The sequence below is a fragment of the Narcine bancroftii genome, chromosome 12 (assembly GCF_036971445.1).
Source record: "Narcine bancroftii isolate sNarBan1 chromosome 12, sNarBan1.hap1, whole genome shotgun sequence".
Lineage (NCBI taxonomy): Eukaryota > Metazoa > Chordata > Chondrichthyes > Torpediniformes > Narcinidae > Narcine > Narcine bancroftii.
The window spans coordinates 61733232-61755991 of NC_091480.1; the positions used below are offsets into that span (position 1 = coordinate 61733232).

The 22760-nt window shown below is 47.9% G+C and overlaps 1 protein-coding gene and 1 long non-coding RNA gene across 5 annotated transcripts in view; one reads left to right on the top strand and one right to left on the bottom strand.

The window, feature by feature from the left end:
* Window positions 1-3276, bottom strand: part of LOC138747275 (uncharacterized) — a 22175-nt gene extending 18899 nt beyond the window's left edge. The window contains exon 1 of the long non-coding RNA XR_011347401.1: window positions 2771-3276. This is a non-coding gene — a long non-coding RNA (uncharacterized lncRNA). The remainder of the gene's footprint in view (window positions 1-2770) is intronic.
* Window positions 2861-22760, top strand: part of LOC138747270 (phosphatidylinositol 5-phosphate 4-kinase type-2 gamma-like) — a 25604-nt gene continuing 5704 nt past the window's right edge. Inside the window, exons 1-9 of one of the 4 annotated variants that reach the window (XM_069906343.1) lie at window positions 2861-3239; window positions 4615-4715; window positions 5125-5221; window positions 13045-13194; window positions 13472-13618; window positions 13976-14014; window positions 16042-16155; window positions 16414-16548; window positions 17009-17127. In XM_069906343.1, the coding sequence (XP_069762444.1) occupies window positions 3084-3239; window positions 4615-4715; window positions 5125-5221; window positions 13045-13194; window positions 13472-13618; window positions 13976-14014; window positions 16042-16155; window positions 16414-16548; window positions 17009-17044 (975 nt within the window). In that variant the 5' untranslated portion in view covers window positions 2861-3083 and the 3' untranslated portion in view covers window positions 17045-17127. Of the gene's footprint in view, window positions 3240-4614; window positions 4716-5124; window positions 5222-13044; window positions 13195-13471; window positions 13619-13975; window positions 14015-16041; window positions 16156-16413; window positions 16634-17008; window positions 17128-22760 lie in introns of those variants that run through there. The other 3 variants (XR_011347399.1, XM_069906341.1, XM_069906342.1) reach the window with 3 other exon arrangements.

The following is a 22760-nucleotide window of genomic DNA, read 5'->3' on the forward strand; positions in this document are numbered from 1 at the left end:
TTCTCCACCGCGGGCCTCTTCGAACAGGTAAGGCCTTCTCCTTCTTCTTCCGTTGTCTTCTCTTCCTCTCTTCTTACCGTTGGTTTCGATTTTTCTTTTTTCGTCGCCATCTTCTTTCCACCTTTATACTCACTTTACTTTAATTTTTATTTTTGTGTCTTTGTGATTTCCTTTATTTTTTTTGACTTTTTTGGAGAGGGCTGGAGTTCACCGTCCGGCCACTACTCCATCACACGACTTCCCCCCTGGCTTTGGAGAAGATGCAGAGGGGGTTCATGAGGTTGATGCCAGAGATGAGGGGGTTGGCTTATGAGGAGAAATTGATGCATCTGGGACTGGACTTGCTGGAATTTAGAAGGATGAGAAAGGATCTTATAGAAACGTATAAAATTATGAAAGGCATAGATAGGCGTAGATAAGTTGTTTCCATTGGTTGGGGAGACCAGAACTAGGGAACATGACCTTAAGGTCCAGGGTATAGATTTAGGATGGAGATGAGGAGAAATTGCTTTTCCCAGAGGGAGGTGAATCTTGGAATTTTCTGCCCATTGAAGCAGTGGGTTTCAGTAAAATATAGTTTCAGTAAAATATAGTTAAGACAAGGTTGGATAGGTTTGTAAGTAGTCAGGGAATTAAGGTAGGTGGAGATGTGCCTATTATTAGATCAGCCATAATCACATTGAAAGGCAGAGCAGGCTCAATGGGCCAGATGACCAACTCTTATGTTCTTATAGTCTGAAGATTCAGGGTATCAGATTTTGGACAAACATGAGGAGGAACTACTGCTCCTTCAGAAATTAGTGAATCTGTCCAAAGAAGCAGTGGACGCTGACTCATTGAATATATTTGAAAATGCAAATGCAGAGATTTCTGAATAGTGGGGGAATTATTCCAAGTAAGCAGAGCTGAGTCCATGGCCAGAAGACATTATTGAATGGCAGAGCAGGTTCAACGGGCCTAGTGGCAGAGTCCTGCTCTTGTTTCTTATGTTCTGCATCCCTATACCTGCCCAAAATACGTAGAAGCTATAGATCTAAATCCTTTTATTATCATGTAATAAAGAAAAAGGTAATATTACACAAAATTTCCAGAGTCACCATTAGTATTTCCCAGCACCCCTTACAGTCAGAGAAAGAGAAGCAAAAGAGAGTTCCTTCAGTCATTGAGTGACCGTGGATTTGCCTCCAGTGCTCCCACATTCTCTGTAGCAGTACAGACTCCCATCTGTCGGCAACCTGAGCTCCAATTCCAAAGCAGTTCCAAAGTTCAGGAAGCCTTCAGTGCCCGAGGCCCTTCGGGAGCCTCTCTTTCCTTCAGCACCCTCTCTATTCCCGGTTCCAGTACATGGTTCCCATGAGCCTGCAGCCTGTGTGAGTCCTTCAACTGAGTTGCCAACAGCCTGCAGCCTGTGTGAGTGCATCAGCTGCTGGGCCAGAGGGTTGTCTTTCAGGCTTCTCCATCTCAACCGGTGGTGGGCTGGGGGGGGGTTCTTACTGTTTCAGGTGCCCTGCTGCTTCCCCGGAATCTGCAACACCTCCAGACCGCTGCCCCACATAGGCGTCACCATCATTTAATATGATTTAAAGCCTGTACTGAGCCGTCAGCATTAGGACCAGTTGGACCCTGCATAGGAGTGCTGTGTCTCCGCTCCCTGCTCTCCTGGGCTCGCACCAGCGGTAGCGCAGCCATCTAACATAAATTGGAGGGCAACTGCATCCTGGTACAAGGTGTCCTCAAAGCCCAACTCCTGCCTGAACAATGACTGCCGAAATGTCAGATCCAGCTCATCAACTCTAAGCTGAGGTTTCTGAAATGGCAGGCTCTTACTGTGGATGTGAGTTCAAATCCCACCTCCTGCAGCTGTTGTGCATCACCTGCTCTGCCTGGTTCACTTAATATAAGCCATTTATTTTATTCTCCTGCAGCTACAACCCCAGTATTACCCACACAAACTACTCCAATCCATGGATAAACCCACAGTTCTTAGGTTAAATACCCCAATCCGCAGAACAATACCCAAATTCCCAGGACAATTCCCCCACCCCCCAATATAATATCCTGCTCCGAGAATCCCCCGTTGCACCTGAAAGCAGCACCAGGCAAAGCTGCTGACAGCTTTCAGGTGCCTAGCAGGGGTTGGGCTGATGATAGCTGGTGACCCAACTCCCCGCTGTCTGACGGTCCCCCGGCGGTGGACCCGGGGCTGGGGTGGCCGGTGGGGGACTATGGGGCTGGGGGGGTTGTCAGGCAGTGGGGAGGTAAGCTGTCAGATGGCTGCCCCCGCCCCGACTCAGGAGCCGGCGTTTGCTCTGCAGCCCCCTCTTCCCGCTTAAGACCTTTCAGGTGGCGGGCAGAACACCTCCTTCAGTGCTGCCACCTGAACGTCCCTTCGCAGACACCCGCAGCCGCTCTGCAGCCACATTCTCCAGGCGATTCCACCTGAAAGCAGCTCTACGCCGATCCCGCGCCAGCGGCCAGAGTGGCGTTCAAATCTGGCGCTCTCCGTCAGGAATTTGTACGTTCTCTCCCCGTGTCTGCGTGGGGCTTCCCTGGAGAGGGGCTCCGGTTCCCTCCCACCCTCCAAATGTACTGGGGGTGGGGTAATTGAGCAGCAAATTTAGCCGTGTAAATTTAAAATTTAAAAAGTTTGCACTAGTTTTGGTACAAACTTCACTTTATGTTTCTCTTTCTCTGTCCCAGGAACATGATGCGATCTATGAACTCATCATAGTTGGTGCAACTGTTGCGAGGGTCGCACATTCACACTCACCCGTGCGATCCTCAAGTCCAACTCGGGACAAAGCCGGCTCTGTCCGTTGCCATGGAGACTAGTCCGGTGCGCGAGAAGGTGCCAGCCTCTTGGCGGTAGTTGCCATGGAGACCAGTCCCGTGCCTTTGGTCTCGCAGGGCCCGGTGCAAGTTGTCCCTGGAAACGAGGGCGGGGCTTGGTTGCCCCTGGAGAGGCCTAATGGGCGTGGCGCCGTGCACTACGTGATTAGCTTACCTGTGGCCTGGCGCTTCAGGTGAAGCCTGGCTGCTCGAGTGAGTGTGGGTCGGTTCGGCTAGGGCAGGCCCCGGGTGGCATGGCCTCCTCGGCCAACTCCTCCAACCCGCCCAGTGTTTCGGCCAGCAAGACAAAGACCAAAACCAAGAAGAAACATTTCGTGTCCCAAAAAGTGTCAGTGTTCCGGGCAGGCAACCCGGTGGTCAGCGTCTTCATGTGGGGCGTCAACCACTCGGTGAGGAGCAGGTCTCGGGGGGAGGCGGAGAGGAGAGGAGAGGGGAGGGGGCGGAGAGGAGAGGGGAGGGGAGGGGAGGGGGCGGGGCGGGGAGGGGAGGGGGCGGGGAGGGGAGGGGGCGGGGAGGGGAGGGGGCGGGGAGGGGAGGGGGCGGGGAGGGGAGGGGGCGGGGAGGGGAGGGGGCGGGGAGGGGAGGGGGCGGGGAGGGGAGGGGGCGGGGAGGGGAGGGGGCGGGGAGGGGAGGGGGCGGGGAGGGGAGGGGGCGGGGAGGGGAGGGGGCGGGGAGGGGAGGGGGCGGGGAGGGGAGGGGGCGGGGAGGGGAGGGGGCGGGGAGGGGAGGGGGCGGGGAGGGGAGGGGGCGGGGAGGGGAGGGGGCGGGGAGGGGAGGGGGCGGGGAGGGGAGGGGGCGGGGAGGGGAGGGGGCGGGGCGGGGAGGGGGCGGGGCGGGGGAGGGGAGGGGGATTGTTGGTGAGGAAGGGTTGGGGGCCAGGGGGGGAGAGGAAGGGGAGTGGGTTGGGTCGGTGAGGGACAAGGAGGGGAGGGGATGGAGGGACAAGGGAGGGAGAGAGTGGGGGGACAGGGAGGAGAGGGAATGAGAGGACGGAGGACAGGGAGAGGAGTGGGGATTGGGAACAAGGTGGAAAGGGGGTGGGGAGACAAGGGGAATGGGGTTACAGGGAGGGGGGTGGCGATGGGGGGTCAGAGAGGTGAGGGGTTGGGTAGGGGACTGGGAGAGGGGAGGAAGGGACAGTGAGGGAAGGGGGTGGTTGGGCGGACAGGGAGGGGAGGAATGGTGGGAGGGAGTAGGGTGGGGGTGTCAGGGAGGAGAGCAGGAGTGGTTGCGGTGGGATGGGGTAAGAGAGCGGAGGGGTGATAAGGGACAGGGAGGGGAATGTGGGATAGACGGGGGGGGGACAGGGAAGGGGTTATAAGGGATGGGGAAGGAATTATAAGGGGCGGCAGGGGTGGGGAGGGGTTTATAGAGTGGAGGGATAGCGAGCGGGAATGGGGTGGAGTGGAGGGACAGGGAGGTGGAGAATGGTGGGTGGAGGGGGAAGAGGGGTGGAATGGAGGTTCAGGGGGAATAGGCTGTGAATTGTAGGGATTTTGAAATGGGCAGGGGGAAGGTTGGGGCAAGGAGGGTGAAGGGTGGGATAAAAATAAGGGTGGAGATGTGTGTGAAACGTGGAAGTGGAGGTGGTGATGGGGAAGATTGGAGAGGAGAGACAATGGGGAGAAAGGAGGATTGTGAGGTATTCCCAGGAGGGACATGGAAGGGTGGAGGGCCAGTCAGGCCAGGGGAGAGGGGCAGTGCGGAGGACATGCGGTCGGCCATTTGAGGAGGAGGGGCGGTTGTTGATTGTCCACTCTGCAGCAGATCAACGAACTGAATCATGTTCCAACGCCAGTCATGTTGCTGCCTGACGACTTCAAGGCCAACAGCAAGATCAAAGTCAGCAACCACCTCTTCAACAAGTGAGCACATCGGCCTTTCACTGTCACTGCACGCACTTCACTGGGCCCTGCCCAGTGATCGTTATTCCCTTCCGGTAGAGGGTGTTCAATTCCACTCCCCCACTCCTCTCGGTGGTGGGATTCAATGGCCCCTCCTACCCCCACCCCCCCCCCCCCCCAGTATTGGTATTTGATCCCTCACCCCAAAAGCAGTGGGATCTAGTCTTCCCCTTCCCTTCCTCCCAATCCCCCTCGCCTAGTGGGAGGTTATGGCAATGGACAGATGTTTGCGGGGGAGGGGACCTGGTCATCAACTATGAGAGGGTAACTGACACTAGACACAGTTCCCTGAATGGTGTCCGTGTTCTGCTTCTTGTCCCTGTGGAATTGGATCATCACAGCCAACCTCTCTCTTCCTCTCGACATTCAGGGAAAATCTCCCAAGCAATTTCAAGTTCAAGGAATATTGCCCGCAAGTGTTCCGGAACCTGCGTGAAAGATTTGGAGTTGATGATATTGATTACCAGGTGGGTGTTGGGTCTTTTTCCTTGTCCTCGGAGAATTCCATCACATTTCACTCTGTCTGATCCCGGGAGTGTGCGATGGGACGGTGTGGAGGGAGCTTCACTCTGTGCCTGACACTCGGAGTGTGTGATGGGACGGTGTGGAGGGAACTTCACTTTGTGTTTGATTCTGGGAGTGCGTGGGTGGGGGGAGAGGGGAGTTTGTGAGGGGACAGTGGAGTTTGTGAGGAGATGGTGGGGGTACATGTTAACACAGTGTAGCAAAAAAAATCCAGACACAGTAAACCTGAATCTCTGATAGAAATACAAGGAAACGCCTTTGGTTGGGGAAGATAAGGGTATTCATTGTATCACTGTTGACCGAAGGCAGCTCATCCCTTGCGTTGTAAACAGAGTCCCGTCTTCCCCAGCCCACTCAGGGAGAATGGAACTGCCGCAGGCTATGCAGAGACTTCCTCTGCTGCAGGGGTTAGGTCCAAGAACTGTTCCACTCCTCCTGCCCTAGAGGCCTGTCTGGAATGTGGCCTGTTGGGGAGGGGGTGCTCACCTCCTTTACACCATCATCATCTATGAGTTCTGTGTCAGGGAGCACTATTCACATGGAGTATGAGGGACAACTCCTGGGTATCCCATGGACTGAATTTGGGTCAGAATCTACACTGATGGTGCACACCATTTCTGTGACATGACTCAGTCTCACCAACGACAGGAGTCCCTGCACAAAGGGATGAGGGAGCAAAGTCTGGGGGAACATCTCTGAAGCCAAACCTTCCCCTCTTATGGTCCCTGTTCTCTAGGACCATACCCCGGCTCAGAAGAGGGATGTCACCGTTTTTTTTTAATGCAGGCTTACATGCAGGCACTGAGACTTCCATGGCAGAGGTGACCTCTGCCCCTGTCTTTTTCTCCCACGTTCCCCTTCAATGGATGTTGACCCTCCGAGGAAGCTGCCACACTAACCTTGGGCTCGGGGGTTGGTGCAGACACTGACCCATCTGGGGAGGGCACTCCCTTCAAGGTGTTTTTTTTTCTCTCGACCTTTTTTCCCCTTGGACGATTCTCCCCACTCCTATCCTGTTTTGCACCATGTCTCTCATGGGAGTAATGGGTACAAGGGGTGCAGGATTGGTGCCAGTGGCAGAGTTGGCCTTTTGGAGCTGGGGGTTACAAAAATGACCCACTCTTCTCCAATATAGCAATGCAGAAGGAAGGTCCACAGACCAGTCAATCCGCTCCATTTTTTATCTTGGACTGGATGATGTAGCTCCTCTTTGCTGCTTTCTGTCTGCCAGGAGCAGGGACACCTGATGTTGAAGGAGCAGATGAGCCTGAGTTAAGACTCTCAATGCTGAAATGGGATTGGGGAGATCTCCGACTGCACAATTCCAGGAAGGTGCAGGTTGGGGAGAAGACGATCATTAGGATTGGTGGGCAGTATGTAAGATGGGATCACCTGCTGCTCAGCAGACTCAAAAGGGTCCATTCAATCCCCTCACTCGCAACTGGTCCTGCCACCTTCGCCTTATGCAGGTGAATCACAGATTTCCCTTCCATCCCGCACTTGCTGCAATGCCAAAGGAGTTGCCTTTGCATATTCACCCACTGAAAGAGTTGGGGGCACATAAATCTTAACCACATTCTCATCTGCCAGTGATGTGAAAGAATCCCAGACCATTAGGGCTGCTGAAGTAATTGCTGCTGCATAACTCCTCGACAGCCCAGGTCTTTTGGAAGGTCTCTGGTATATTTTCGAAAAACAAACGAGACCATTGTGTTAAAAAACAAAAGTTCAAAACCGGAGAGGGAAGATCTTGTGTGATTAAAGTCACTGCTCGGGGAGGAGTCACATGATGGAGTAGTTGCCGGTCGAGGAACTCCAGCCCTCTCTGAAAAGTTTAAAAAAAACCAGAGAAAACACAAAGGCACAAACAAGAAAATTAAAATAAAGTGAAAGTAAAGGTGGGAAGAAAATGGCAATGAAGAAAGAAAAGTCGAAAGCAACGGGAAGAAAAGAGGAAGAAAAGACATCGGAAGAAGAAGGCGAAGGCCTTACCTGTCCGAGGAGGCCCGCTGTGGAGAGAGAAGCCCGCTCCCTCAGGTCAGTCGAAGTCCCGAGCTCGGGACTACAAAAATGGCTCGCGGAGCCAAGCAAAAGTGCGCAACCGCACATGCGCAAGACAAAAAAAACACTGACGGGAGGGGGGACCAGCTGAGGAGTTGATCTCCACAGCTGAAATTGACAGCCACAACACAGCAGCAAGAGGAGAACATAGAAAACAACGAGAACAAGAAAGAAGAGAGTAAAAGGAAATCAAAGAAACAACAGATAACCAACCCAGAGGAAGAAGAAGAGGAAGAACACAGAGAAATGGAAGAAGAAGGGAAGGGCAAGTACATGGATATATTTTTTTTAAAGAATACATGGAATCAATAAAAGAATGGCAATCACAAGAATTTAGTGAAATAAAAAGTACAGAAGAAAAAATGAATAGATTAGAGATGGTCATGTCAGATATAGGAAAAAGAGTGGACAAGGTGGAAGAACGAGAAACGGCCGTAGAAATGGAAGTAGAGGACTTAAAAAAAAAAATTAGAAGATTCTAATAAAAAAGTTAGAGACACAAGAGCTGTTAGCTCAGAAGATAGATATAATGGAAAATTATAATAGAAGAAATAATATAAAGATAGTGGGCCTTAAGGAAGATGAAGAAGGCAAGAATATGAGAGAATTTATAAAAGATTGGATCCCCAGGGTCCTAGGAAGAACAGAATTAAAGGAAGAAATGGAAATAGAAAGGCCACACAGAACATTAGCCCCTAAACCACAACAAAAACCAAGATCCATTTTAGTAAAATTCCTAAGATATACAACAAGAGAAAATATATTGGAGAAAGCAATGAAGAAAATAAGAGAAGACAAAAAGCCACTGGAATACAAAGGTCAAAAAATTTTTTTCTATCCAGATATAAGTTTTGAACTCCTGAAGAAGAGGAAGGAGTTTAATACAGCAAAAGTGATCCTATGGAAAAAAGAATATAAATTTATGCTAAAGTACCCAGCGGTACTTAAAATAGTTATTCCAGGGCAGCAAAACAGACTATTCTCGGATCTGGAGGAAGCACGAAAATTTGCAGAACAACTACAAAACAGACAGAGATGAAGACATGTAACGAGAGCAAAAATGACCACAAACTATATGTGTGTGTGTGTGTGTGTGTGTGTGTGTGTGTGTGTGTGTGTGTGTGTGTGTGTATGTATATTTAAAAGAAAATATATAGAGTATAGATAAGAATTAATAAGGGAAAGTAAGGGAAGAGAGGAAGTAAGGAGGGAATTAAGAGAGTGACCTTTGTTATATATGAAGATTAAAATCTTTTCTGGGGGGGCTGGGTGGGGAAGAATTACGGTCACTGCGAAATCAATTGACGTTTGCGAGTGATTTCGCAAATCCAAATGGAGAGTGGAGGTGTGGTTGCTCGACAAGGGACAAAGGGCAACTCAGGAAGGGGAGGGGATAATGGGGTTAAAGGATTTTTAGATAGGAGAATAATGGAAATATTTTATGTTTTAGAAATGTTGTCTTATAATGTCCTTTTTAAAAAAAAAAGAAAACAGAAATGGATAAGAAGGAAAGGTGATGATGAGGAAACGGAAAGGAAAGATAAACAAAGTATAAGATGGCTATGTTGAATTATATGACTTTAAATATTAATGGAATACATAACCAAACCAAAAGGAAGAAACTGTTAAATTTATTGAAAAAAGAAAAAATTGATATAGCATTCATACAAGAGACACACTTAACCGAAGTGGAACACAAGAAATTAAAGAGAGATTGGATAGGACATGTAACAGCAGCATCATATAATTCAAAAGCTAGAGGAGTAGCTATATTAATCAGTAAAAATGTACCAATTAAAATAGAAGAGGAAATAATGGATCCAGCAGGGAGATATGTAATGATAAAATGTCAGATATATTCGGAATTTTGGAATTTACTCAATGTATATTCACCTAACGAAGAAGATCAAAAATTTATGCAAGATATCTTTTTGAAGATAGCAGATACGCAAGGGAACATACTAATAGGAGGGGATTTCAATCTTAACTTGGATTCAAACATGGATAAAACTGGAAAAAAAATTAATAGAAAGAACAAGTAACCAAATTTATAATTAAATCGATGCAAGAAATGCAACTTTTGGATATATGGAGGAAACAACACCCAAGGAAAAGGAATATTCATATTATTCGGGCAGACATAAAACATACTCAAGAATAGACCTATTCCTGTTATCAGCTCACATACAAGAGAGAGTTAGGAAAACGGAATATAAAGCTAGACTATTATCAGACCACTCACCCCTGTTATTGACAATAGAGTTAGAGGACATCCCACCAAGAATGTATAGCTGGAGATTAAACTCCATGCTACCTAAAAGGCAGGATTTTAGAGAATTAATTGAACGACAAATTAAAATGTACTTTGAAATAAATATGGAATCAGTGAAAGATAAGTTTATACTATGGGACGCAATGAAAGCGTTCATCAGAGGGCAAATAATAAGTTATGTAACCAAGATGAAGAAGGACTACAATCAGGAAACAGAGCAGTTGGAAAGGGAAATAGCAAATATAGAAAAAGAATTAGCAATGAAGGAAGACACAACGAAAAGAAGAGAATTGGCAGATAAAAAAATAAAATATGAAACACTACAAACATGTATGGTGGAGATGAACATAATGAAGACAAAACAGAAATATTATGAACTAGGAGAAAAAACGCACAAAATTCTAGCGTGGCAGCTTAAGACAGAACAAACTAAGAGAATGGTATTGGCATTAAGGAAAAAAGACAAGCAAATCACATATAATCCAACGGAGATCAATGAAAACTTCAGAGAATTCTACGAACAACTATATCAAACTGAAAACGAAGGGAAAGAAAATAAAATAGATGAATTTTTAACTAAAATTGAACTACCGAAATTACAAACAGAGGAACAAAATAAATTAACAAAAGCATTTGAAATAGAAGAAATACAGGAGATAATAAAAAAAACTACCAAGCAATAAAACACCAGGAGAGGATGGATTCCCAATAGAATTCTATAAAACATTCAAAGACTTATTAATTCCTCCCCTTCTGGAAGTAATCAACCAGATTGATAAAACACAAAGCTTACCAGAGTCATGTAAAACAGCAATAATTACAGTAATACCAAAGACAGGGAAAGATCCACTTATACCAGTTTCATATAGACCAATATCTTTACTTAAGACAGATTATAAGATAATAGCTAAACTATTAGCAAACAGATTAGCCGACTATGTACCAAAAATAGTAAATCTAGACCAAACTGGATTTATTAAAAAAAGACGAACAACAGGCAATATATGTAAATTTATTAACTTAATTCATGCAGTAGAAGGAAATAAAACTCCAACAGTAGCGGTTGCTTTAGACGCAGAGAAGGCCTTTGACAGAGTAGAATGGAATTATTTATTCAAAGTACTACAAAAATTCAGCTTACCAGAGAAATATATTAATTGGATTAAAGCATTATATAAGGGGCCATTGGCGAAAGTGACGGTAAACGGATATATATCAAAACAATTTAACTTAAGCAGATCATCAAGGCAGGGATGCCCAATATCTCCTTTACTGTTCGCATTAGCCATAGAACCACTGGCAGAACTGATAAGAACAGAAAATAAAATAAAAAGGATAAAAATAAAAGACAATGAATATAAAATCTGTCCATTTGCAGATGACGTTATAATATACTTAGTAGAACCAGAAATAAAAGAATTACATAGGAAATTGAAGGAATATGGAGAAGTGTCGGTGTACAAGATTAACGCAAATAAAAGCAAAGCAATGCCAATGAATAATGCGGATTTCTTAAAATTTGAGAAAGAATCACCATTTAGATGGCAAACGCAAGCAATGTGATATCTAGGTATACAAATAAATAAAAACCTCGGCCATCTATATAAACTCAATTATTATCCACTAATGAAAAAGTTACAAGATGACTTAGAGCATTGGAAAGATTTACCACTAACACTGATAGGAAGGATAAACTGTATTAAAATTAACATTTTCCCAAGGATACAATATTTATTTCAGACATTACCAATACGATTAACAGAGAAATTTTTCAAGGATTTAAAGAAAATAATAAGGAAATTTTTATGGAAAGTTGGGAAACCGAGAATAGCACTAGATAAATTAAAAGAATGGTATAAACAAGGAGGCTTACAACTACCAAACTTTAAACATTATTATAGAGCCGCACAATTAAGATACCTATCAGATTTTTATCAAACAAGGGAAAAGCCAGATTGGACTAGATTAGAACTAGATAAAATAGGGGAGAAGATACCTGAACATATATTATATAAATGGGATGAAAAATTGGTACTACGTAGAAATTCACCGGTATTGCATCATCTGCTCAACATTTGGAAGAAGATTCATGTAGAAAGGAATAAAACAAATTACCAACTACCAAAACTAATACTGACGCAAAATCAGCTAATCCCTTTTACAATAGATAACCTTTCCTTTAGAGAATGGGAGAAAAAAGGGATCAAAAGAATAGAGAATTGTTTTTCGGGAAATAAACTATTATCGTTTGAACAAATGAAGGATAAATATAATATAACTCACTATACAATGTTTGCATACTACCAACTGAAAACCTACTTCAAGGACAAATTGGGAAACAGTCTGAAGTTACCAGAAGGAAGTAATTTTGAATATGTGATTACAGATACAATGATAATCAAAAAATTTATAACAAACATGTATATTAAACTACAAGAAAAGGAGAACGAGGAAACAAATGGTAAAACTAAACAAAAATGGGAACAAGATCTAAGCATAAAGATAAAGAATGAAACATGGGAGAAACTATGCTCCGGAACCATGAGAAATACAATAAACACAAGATTACGTACGATACAATATAACTGGATACACAGGTTATACATTACACCTCAAAAGTTAAATAAATGGGACCCAACAGTATCAGACAGATGTTTTCGCTGTAAAAAGGAAACGGGAACAACATTTCATGCAATTTGGACATGTGAGAAAGTGAAAAGATTTTGGGAAGATCTAAACCAGACTAAATAAAATCACAAAAAGCAATATACCAAAAAACCCAGAGATCTTCCTCCTAAGTAATATAAAAAACAAAGAATTTGGACTTGATTTGGATGGAGCACAAAAAAGATTTGTTATGATAGCCCTAGCTGTAGCAAAAAAATGTATTATGTCAACCTGGAAATTAGAAGATAATTTGAGGATACACAATGGTATATAGAAATGAATAAATGTATTCCATTAGAAAAAATAACATACAATTTAAGAAATAACATTACAATATTTGAACAAATATGGGAGGCATACATGAAACACAATAGAGAAAACCTACCGTGGACATCTACCACCTAAAATGACAGAAGGAGAAGATAATGAAATGAACTGACTCAGTGGAATTTCTTGTTTATTTTTATTGAGTGACAACATTGTTTAACGGGTTTAATGTATCTTAGATTCTGAACTTTAAATAAGTGGGAGGGGAGGAGGGAAGGGGGGGGAGAAAACGACACTATATATTTGAAAAGGAAAATGTTTGTATCTTGATCAATATGGTTTATAGTGTGAAAAATAAAAAAATTTTTAAAAAGTCACTGCTCAAATCCAAATATGGGTGGGAGGGAGGGATGAGGGTAAGAGAAGGGTGTGTGATGACCCCTGCCTCTGGTGGGGGTGGGGGTGGGTGACCTGCTGTGATTGGGGTTTTTCGTGCAGATCTCGCTGACTCGCCAGGCCCCGTACAGTAACAGGGAGAGTCGCACATCCATGCTCTTCCTCAGCAGCTACGACCGGAGGTATGTGATCAAACAGATCAGCAGTGAGGACATCGCTGACATGCACACCTTCCTGTGTGACTACCACCAGGTGAGGGTTGTTTTTTCTCCCCCCGTGTGCTGGTGAGGGGGCGAGGCGGTAAGGGATTGTCGATGTGGGGCCAGGGTCATCGATACGGGAGTGGCAATGCGAAGGGTGTGTTGGTGTGGAGGGAGGCTCAGCAGGGAGGGAACCCTGGGACTGGCGGTGAGGAGGAGTTTGGAGGGAGGGGGCAGTGAACAGGAAACGTTGCATTGTTGGGAAAGTTGTCATGCCAGTGCTCGTTGCCCCATTTGGTGTAGTAACCTATCCCACTTTGTTCCTGTAGTACATTGTAAACTGTCACGGTAACATGGTGCTGCCTCAATTCCTGGGCATGTACCGACTTAGCGTGGACAGCGAGGAAACATACATGCTGGTGATGCGCAATGTCTTTGGTCACAGGCACACCATTCACCGGAAATATGATTTGAAGGTATGTTGTAAAGATGGGAACTGTTCACACTGCTCCTGGTGTGGTCCGACCCAGGGATACGGGGATGGGAACTGTGCACGGTGCTCCCGGTGAGCTCTGACCCAGGGATACAGAGACGGGAACTGTGCACGGTGCTCCTGGTGTGGTCTGACCCAGGGATACGGGGACGGGCACTGTGCACGGTGCTCCCGGTGTGGTCTGACCCAGGGATACGGAGACGGGAACAGTGCACGGTGCTCCTGGTGTGGTCTGATGAAGTGAATTGGGAACTGTGCACGGTGCTCCCGGTGTGCTCGGTCTGGGGTTTTGTGACATTGGCGCACAAAGCTAGCAATTATTTCTTACTTTGTTTTACAGGGTTCACTTGTTTCACGTGAAGCCAGCGACAAGGAAAAGGTGAAGAACAAAGTCTATGCGCACACAGCCTATGTTGTGATGTGCCGTGCTGGACCTCAGGGACACCACACTAACTCCTGGTGACCCTGCTTGTCCATTGTGCGTCTGCCCCTAGCACAGTCACCCGTTGCTGGGCAAGGGGGTGCTGCACACGAGCATCAGTGTCACAGTGGGTCGTGCCTCTGCCACCTCCAGACAGGATTTGATCAGGTGCTGTCTATGTGGAATTTGCACATACTCACGCCAGGGGAGGGGATCTCTGCTCTGACATGTCCCCCCACCTACCCCCATCAGGGGAGGGGTCTCAGCTCTGACACCTCCCACACCTACCCACATCACCAGAGGGGGACTCAGCCCTGACCTTCCCCTTCCCACTGCAATGGGAAGATCCTCAGCCCTGACATCCCCCTTCCCAATGCAGGGGACAGAGTCTCAGTCCTAACCCCCCTCTTTTCCACTGCAGGGGATGGACCTTCAGCACTGATGTTCCCCTTCCCACTGCAGGGGACGGTCCCTCAGCCCTGACGATCCCCCCTTCCCACTGCAGGGGATGGACCCTCAGGCCTGACCATCCCCCCTTCCCACAGCAGGGGACGGACCCTCAGCCCTGACCACCCCCCTTCCCACTGCAGGGGACGGACCCTCAGCTCTGACCCCCTCTTTCCACTGCAGGGGATGGACTATCAGCCCTGACCAACCCCCTTCCCACTGCAGCGGACGGACCATCAGCCCTGACCACCCCACTTCTCACTTCAGGGGACGGACCCTCAGCCCTGACCACCCACTTCAGGGGACGGACCCTCAGCCCTGACCACCCACTTCAGGGGATGGACCCCCAGCCCTGACCAACCCCCTTCCCACTGCAGCGGACGGACCATCAGCCCTGACCAACCCCCTTCCCACTGCAGCGGACGGACCATCAGCCCTGACCACCCCACTTCTCACTTCAGGGGACGGACCCTCAGCCCTGACCACCCACTTCAGGGGACGGACCCTCAGCCCTGACCACCCACTTCAGGGGATGGACCCTCAGCCCTGACCACCCACTTCAGGGGACGGACCCTCAGCCCTGACCACCCACCAGGGGACGGACCCTCAGCCCTGACCACCCACTTCAGGGGACGGACTCTCAGCCCTGACCACCCACTTCAGGGGATGGACCCTCAGCCCTGACCACCCACTTCAGGGGACGGACCCTCAGCCCTGACCACCCACTTCAGGGGACGGACCCTCAGCCCTGACCACCCACTTCAGGGGACAGACTCTCAGCCCTGACCACCCACTTCAGGGGACGGACCCTCAACAGCCCTGACCACCCACTTCAGGGGACGGACCCTCAACAGCCCTGACCACCCACTTCAAGGGACGGACCCTCAGCCCTGACCACCCACTTCAGGGGACGGACCCTCAGCCCTGACCACCCACTTCAGGGGACGGACCCTCAGCCCTGACCACCCACTTCAAGGGACGGACCCTCAGCCCTGACCACCCACTTCAGGGGACGGACCCTCAGCCCAGATCACCCACTTCAGGGGACGGACCCTCAGCCCTGACCACCCACTTCAGGCGACGGACTCTCAGCCCTGACCACCCACTTCAGGGGACGGACCCTCAACAGCCCTGACCACCCACTTCAGGGGACGGACCCTCAACAGCCCTGACCACCCACTTCAGGGGACGGACCCTCAGCCGTGACCACCCACTTCAGGGGACGGACCCTCAGCCCTGACCACCCACTTCAGGGGACGGACCCTCAGCCCTGACCACCCACTTCAGGGGACGGACCCTCAGCCCTGACCACCCCCCTTCAGGGGACAGACCCTCAACCCTGGCCACCCCCCTTCCCACTGCAGGGTACGGATCGTCTGATCTGACCTCATCCCCCTCTTTCCACTGCTGTGGATGGACCCTCAGCCCTGATGTTCCCCTTCCCGCTGCAGGGGATGGACCGTCTGATCTGACTCCATCCCCCTCTTTCCACTGCTGTGGTTGGACCCTCAGCCCTGATGTTCCCCTTCCTGCTGCAGGGGAAGGAGCTTCCCACTTTGAAGGACATGGACTTCTTGAACCAGAACCAGAAGGTTTACGTGGACAGTGAGGAGAAGAAATCGTTCATGGAGAAGCTGAGGAAAGACGTGGAGGTGAGGGGTGTAGGGAGGGAGGTCCAGAGCTTGGCTGGCGGAGCTGGATTAGGATGGGGGGTTGTAGGGAGGGAGGTCCAGAGCTCGAGCTGGGGCAGCTGGAGGAGGAGAGAGGGGGGAGGTGTTGGGAGGGAGGTCCAGAGACCTCCTGTCTTTGTCCTATCTGTCACGTCTGCACTCCCCTCACCAGACTGTGCCTCTCTGAGGCCACGCATTTCCTCCTACCCCCATCTGACAATATCCTATGTCTTTCGGCAGTTCCTGGCACATCTGAAGATCATGGACTACAGCCTGCTGCTGGGGATCCATGAGGTGCAGCGGCAGGAGGAGGAGGGGGATATTAGTGTGGCCACGAGTGAGGAGGACAACAACCCCCAGGGCCATTCCCCTGAGGTGCTGGTCACGTCACGAGTCTGGGGGTCTGTCTTTGGGGAGGGGCCCTCCCTGGGTGACGTGTACGCCATCCGGAGCTCAGACTGTGAGTGTAACCCCACCCTTATGTGGCTCCCTCTCCTGCCCAAACTCTGTCACCCCTCCCCCCCACAATGTCTCCCCCGGGCTCACCACGTTCCCCAATACCCCTGGATGGAGGTGTACTTGATTGACATTCTCTCTGTTCACTGGACTCCCCCGGAATTACCCCCTCTCTTCTCCTGTAGATGCCCCCCCAGAGGGAGGTGTACTCCATGGGCCTGATCGACATGCTCCCTGTTCCCCTCCCATCCCCCGAACTCACCCGCTCTTCCCCCCCCCCCCCCGGAGATAACCTCTACAGGGAGGTGTTCTCCATGGGCCTGATTGACAGCCTCCCCACTCTCCCCGATCCCCAGACTCACCCCTCTCTCTCCTGCAGATGCCCCCCAGAGGGAGGTGTACTTCATGGGCCTGATCGACATCCTCACCCAGTACGACACGAAGAAGAAGGCTGCCCATGCAGCAAAGACTGTAAAACATGGGGTGAGTTTGGGGTGTGACAGGGGTTCCAGTGGTGGGGACCATGAGAACTGGAGGGCAGCCCTTTGAGTGTGAGAGAACCTCGTGAGGAGTACTGATACAACAGCCGGAGATGATTCACCAGAATGGAACGTAGACCAGGGACAGGCCCTTTGGTATCTGTGCTGAACATGGTGCCCAAATTTAAACACTCCAACTGTTGCCTTCACTTGCTGCATGTTTATGGGTCTGTCTGCCAGCCTCAAACTGTTATATCTGCTTTCTCTACTGTCTCTGGCAGTGCCAGGGACCCACCACTCTGTGTAAATAAAAACCTGACCAAAGACTAATTGTCCACCCTATCACTGCCCCTCATCAGGTCTCCTTTCAGTCTCCAACACCCCTGAGAAAACAATCCAGGTTTGTCCGACGTCTCCCCATAATCCATCCCAAACTAAATAGGGGATGGGGGTGGGGGGGGAGAGGGTGGATTCAACAGATTGGAGAGGGATGGATAAAGTAAAAGCAAATGTTAAAAAGGAGAAGTAAGAGTAGAGGGGATAAAAGTCGAGTGCAAAAGAGGCAAAGACGACCAGATTTTAAAAGCACAATGAGGATAAGGGCACTTTATCTGAATACCCGTAGTATTCGAACCAAGGTCAGTGAACTTGTGGCACAAATCAGTACAAAGAGGGATGATTTAGCAGCCATTACAGGGTGGAGAGTATTGGGAATTAAATATCCAAGGATACAGGTAATAATGAAGGACAGACAGGAAGGTAAGGGAGGTGGGGTAGTGCTTTTCGTTAAAGGATGAGATCAGGGCAATAGTGAGAGATGATGTAAGATCTAAAGAGCAAAATGTTGAATCCATCTGGATCAAGATTAGGAATAGTACAAGGAAATAAATCACTGGTGGACTTGTCTGTAGGCCACCCAATAATATTATAATAGCCCAGGCAATAAATATCGGAGGCATGAAAGGATGGAACAACAGTCATTGTGGGGGACTTTAATGTGCACACAGACTGGGTGAATCAGGTTAGTCGAGGAGGACTTCATAGAATGAATACATGATAATTTTCTTGAGCAGTGATACTGAACCTACAAGGGAATATGCTATCTTGAATCTGGTCCTGTGCAATCAGTTGGGTACAATGAGTGATCTTGTTGTTAGGGATCCTCTTGGAAAGAGTGATCACAGTATAACTGAGTTTCTCATACAAACAGAGGGGACAATAGTTTGGTGTAAAACCAGTGAGTTTTGCCTAAACAAGGGGGTGAGGGAGGAGTTGGCCAGGGTGGACTGGGAACACAGGATATGAAGGGACAGTTGAGGAACAGTGGAGGACTTTCAAAGAGATTTTCACAGTGCTCATCGAAAGTACATTCCAGTTAACAGCAAGGACAGTCAGGGTGGGGACAGCCAGCCTTGGATAACTAAGGACATCAAATGAAAAGCTCGTGTGTACAAAGTCACCAAGAGCAGTGGGAAACCAGAAGATTGGGAAAACTTTAAAAAGCAACAAAGAACCACGAACCGAGCAATAAAGAGGGAAGGTAGATTGTGAGAAAAGATTAGCACAAAATATAAAAATAGAGAGTAAAAGTGTTTACAATTATGTAGAGCAGAAAAGGGTGGCTAAAGTGAAGGTTGGTTCCTTGTAAGATGAGAAGGGGGAATTTATATCAGTTAATGAGGAAATGGCTGAGGCCTTGAATGACTATTTTGTGTCGGTCTCCACGGTGGAGGACACGTCAAACATGTCTAAGACATGTTATGGGAGAGGAGGACCTGGATGTAGTAGCTATCACTAAAGAGGTAGTATTGAGCAAACTTGAGGGTCTAAAGATAGACAAGGCCCGTGGTCCTGATGCAATGCATCCCAGGGTACTGAAAGAAATGGCTGAAGTTATAGTCGAGGCCTTGGTAATTTACCAAAATTCTCTGGTCTCTGGGCAGGTCCCAGTGGATTAAAAGACGGCAAACGTCACGCCACTATTCAAAAAAGGATATAGGCGAAAGGAAAAGGAATGAAACTGTAGGCCAGTTAGTTCAATGTCTGTCGTTGGGAAAATGCTCGAAGCTATCATTAGCTTCAAGCATGGGGTGGCACGGTTGGCGTAGTAGTTAGTGCAACACCTTTACAGCACCAGTGATTGGGACGGAAGTTCTGTCTTTAAGGAGTTTTTGTGTTCTCCCGTGTCTTTGTGGGTTTTCCCCGGGGGCTCCGGTTTCCTCCCATCGTTCAAAAACGTACCGGGGTGTAGGTTAATTTAGTGTAATTTTGGCGGCATGGGCTTGTGGGCTGAAATGGCCTTTTATCATGCTGTATGTATAAATACTAACTGAAGAGCCAGCTCTTCAGCGCTTGACGTCCTGCTTTGCGGAAACTGCCAAAATGTTTGGCCTGGAAGTCAGCCTGAAGAAAACTGAGGTCCTCCATCAGCCAGCTCCCCACCATGACTACCAGCCCCCCCACATCTCCATCGGGCACACAAAACTCAAAACGGTCAACCAGTTTACTTATCTCGGCTGCACCATTTCATCAGATGCAAGGATCGACAATGAGATAGACAACAGACTCGCCAAGGCAAATAGCGCCTTTGGAAGACTACACAAAAGAGTCTGGAAAAACAACCAACTGAAAAACCTCACAAAGATAAGCGTATACAAAGCCGTTGTCATACCCACACTCCTGTTCGGCTCCGAATCATGGGTCCTCTACCGGCACCACCTACGGCTCCTAGAACGCTTCCACCAGCGTTGTCTCCGCTCCATCCTCAACATCCATTGGAGCGCTCACACCCCTAACGTCGAGGTACTCGAGATGGCAGAGGTCGACAGCATCGAGTCCACGCTGCTGAAGATCCAGCTGCGCTGGATGGGTCACGTCTCCAGAATGGAGGACCATCGCCTTCCCAAGATCGTATTATATGGCGAGCTCTCCACTGGCCACCGTGACAGAGGTGCACCAAAGAAAAGGTACAAGGACTGCCTAAAGAAATCTCTTGGTGCCTGCCACATTGACCACCGCCAGTGGGCTGATAACGCCTCAAACCGTGCATCTTGGCGCCTCACAGTTTGGCGGGCAGCAGCCTCCTTTGAAGAAGACCGCAGAGCCCACCTCACTGACAAAAGGCAAAGGAGGAAAAACCCAACACCCAACCCCAACCAACCAATTTTCCCTTGCAACCGCTGCAATCGTGTCTGCCTGTCCCGCATCGGACTGGTCAGCCACAAACGAGCCTGCAGCTGACGTGGACTTTTTACCCCCTCCAAGCCAAGCCAAAGAAAAAAAAAAAAAAAATGTATAAATAGCAAGACATCTGGAGCTAAATGGATCCATCAGGCAGACAAAGCATGGATTCAGCAAAAGCCTGTTTAACAAATTTACTGGAGTTCTTTGAGGATATAACAAGCATGGTAGATAGATTTCAGATTTATTGACAGAGTACATACATGACATCACATCCAACCCTGAGATTCTTTGGGGTCGAGGGGAGCAGATGGACATTGTTTACCTGGATTTCCAGAGGGCGTTTTATTAAGGTGCCGCATAAAAGATTTTATTTAGACATAGAGCATGGTAACCGATCCTTTCAGCCTACAAGCCTGAGCGGCCCAATTACACCCGATTGATCTACATCCCCTGTACTTATTGAAGGGTTGGAGGAAACCCACGCAGACACTGGGAGAAAGAACTCCTTACGGTCAGCACTGTCCTAATTGTCAGCACTTTAACAGCGTTGCACTAACCATGCCATTCCATACAGAAGATAAGGGTGCATAGAGTTGGGGGGGGTGATATATTAGCATGGAGAGAGGATTGGTTAACCAATAGAATGCAGAGAGTTAGGATACAGGGGTTTATCTGGTTGACAATCAGTGGTGAGTGGGGTGTTGCAGGGGTCGGTGCTGTGCCTGCAACTGTTAAAAATATACAGTGCCTTCCATAAAGTTTGGGACAAAGTATTTTTCCCCCTTTATTTGCCCCTGTGCACCACAGTTTTAAATTTTTACTCAAATAATTCACATGATTAAAGTGCACATTCCAGATTTTATTCAATGTTATTTGTGTACATTCTGGTTGGGACCATGTAGAAATTACAGCACTTTTTGTACATTATCCCCTCACTTCAGGCCACCTTAATATTTGAAACAGAGCGATGGTATGTATGTTAAAGTCCTGTTTAGTACTTTGTTGCATATCCCTTGCAGCCAATGACTGCCTGATGTCTGTGATTCATACACATCACCAGCATCTTCTCTGGTGATACTCTGCCAGGCCTCTACTGCAGACACCTTCAGCTCCTGTTGGTTTCAGGGGGTTCTCCCCTTACGTTTCCTCTTCAGCATATGGAAGATGTGCTCAATTGGATTTAGATCAGTGACTGACTTGGCTATTCAAGAATTTTCCAGTTTTTAGCTTTGAAAAACTCCTTTGTTGCTTGAGCAGTTTGTTTGGGGGTCATTGTCTTGCTGTAGGATGAAGCGCTGTCCAATGAGATTGGAGGGATTTGCTCAAACAGGAGCAGATGTTTCTATGCACCTGAGAATTCATTTTGCTACTGGCCATCAGCAGTTACAGCATCAATGAAGATAAGTGCCCCAGTACCTGTGGCAGCCAGACATGCCCAGGCCACCATCATGCCCCACCATCATGTTTCACAGATGAGGTGATATGCTTTAGATCTTTACGTGGATCTTTAGATGGAGGGCGGTGACATCTGTAGAGTGGTTGGATCTGTATGTGAACTGCGAGGGGTCTAATGATTGTTAAAGATGTCAGTAGAACATCTGCTAGCTGAGCTGCACATCCCATGAGCACTCTGGGGATTGTTATCCGGTCCAGCAGCTCTCCATGGGTTGACCTTGCCTAACTCTTCACTTCGGCCACTGTAAGACTCAGCATCTGCTCATTTGGAGGAGAGGTGGTCTTCTTCGCCGTCACGTCATTTTTCACCTCAAAATGTGCCAGCACAGACAGATGGTGTAGTCTTGTGGGTGATACCTTGGATGCCCTTCCACTTGTGTCTTGTCGTCTGCTCTGAAGGCAGCTTCTTGGTTTCTGAATAATACACGCACTTCTGCAGTCATCCATGGTTTCTGATTAGAATGAGTATTGATGGTCTTGGGCACAGTGACATCATCAGTACACTGATGCCGTATAAACGTCCAGATTGGTGCAGTCGCCAACAGTTGTTGCTCCCTTGAACATGTGCCAGTCAGTGCTGTTCAAAGCAGTCTTTTTTTAAATTTTTTATTTTTCACACTATAAACCATATTGATCAAGATACATACATTTTCCTTCTTAAATATATAGTGTCGTTTTCTCCCCCCCTTCCCTCCTCCCCTCCCTCCCTCACCTCCCCTCCCATTTATTTAAAGTTCAGAATATAAGATGCATTAAACCCGTTAAACAATGTTGTCACTCAATAAAAATAAACAAGAAATTCCACTGAGTCAGTTCTTTTCATTATCTTCTCCTTCTGTCATTTTAGGTGGTGGAAGTCCACGGTAGGTTTTCTCTATTGTGTTTCATGTATGGCTCCCATATTTGTTCAAATATTGTAATGTTATTTCTTAAATTATATGTTATTTTTTTTAATGGAATACATTTATTCATTTCTATATACCATTGTTGTATTCTCAAGTTATCTTCTAATTT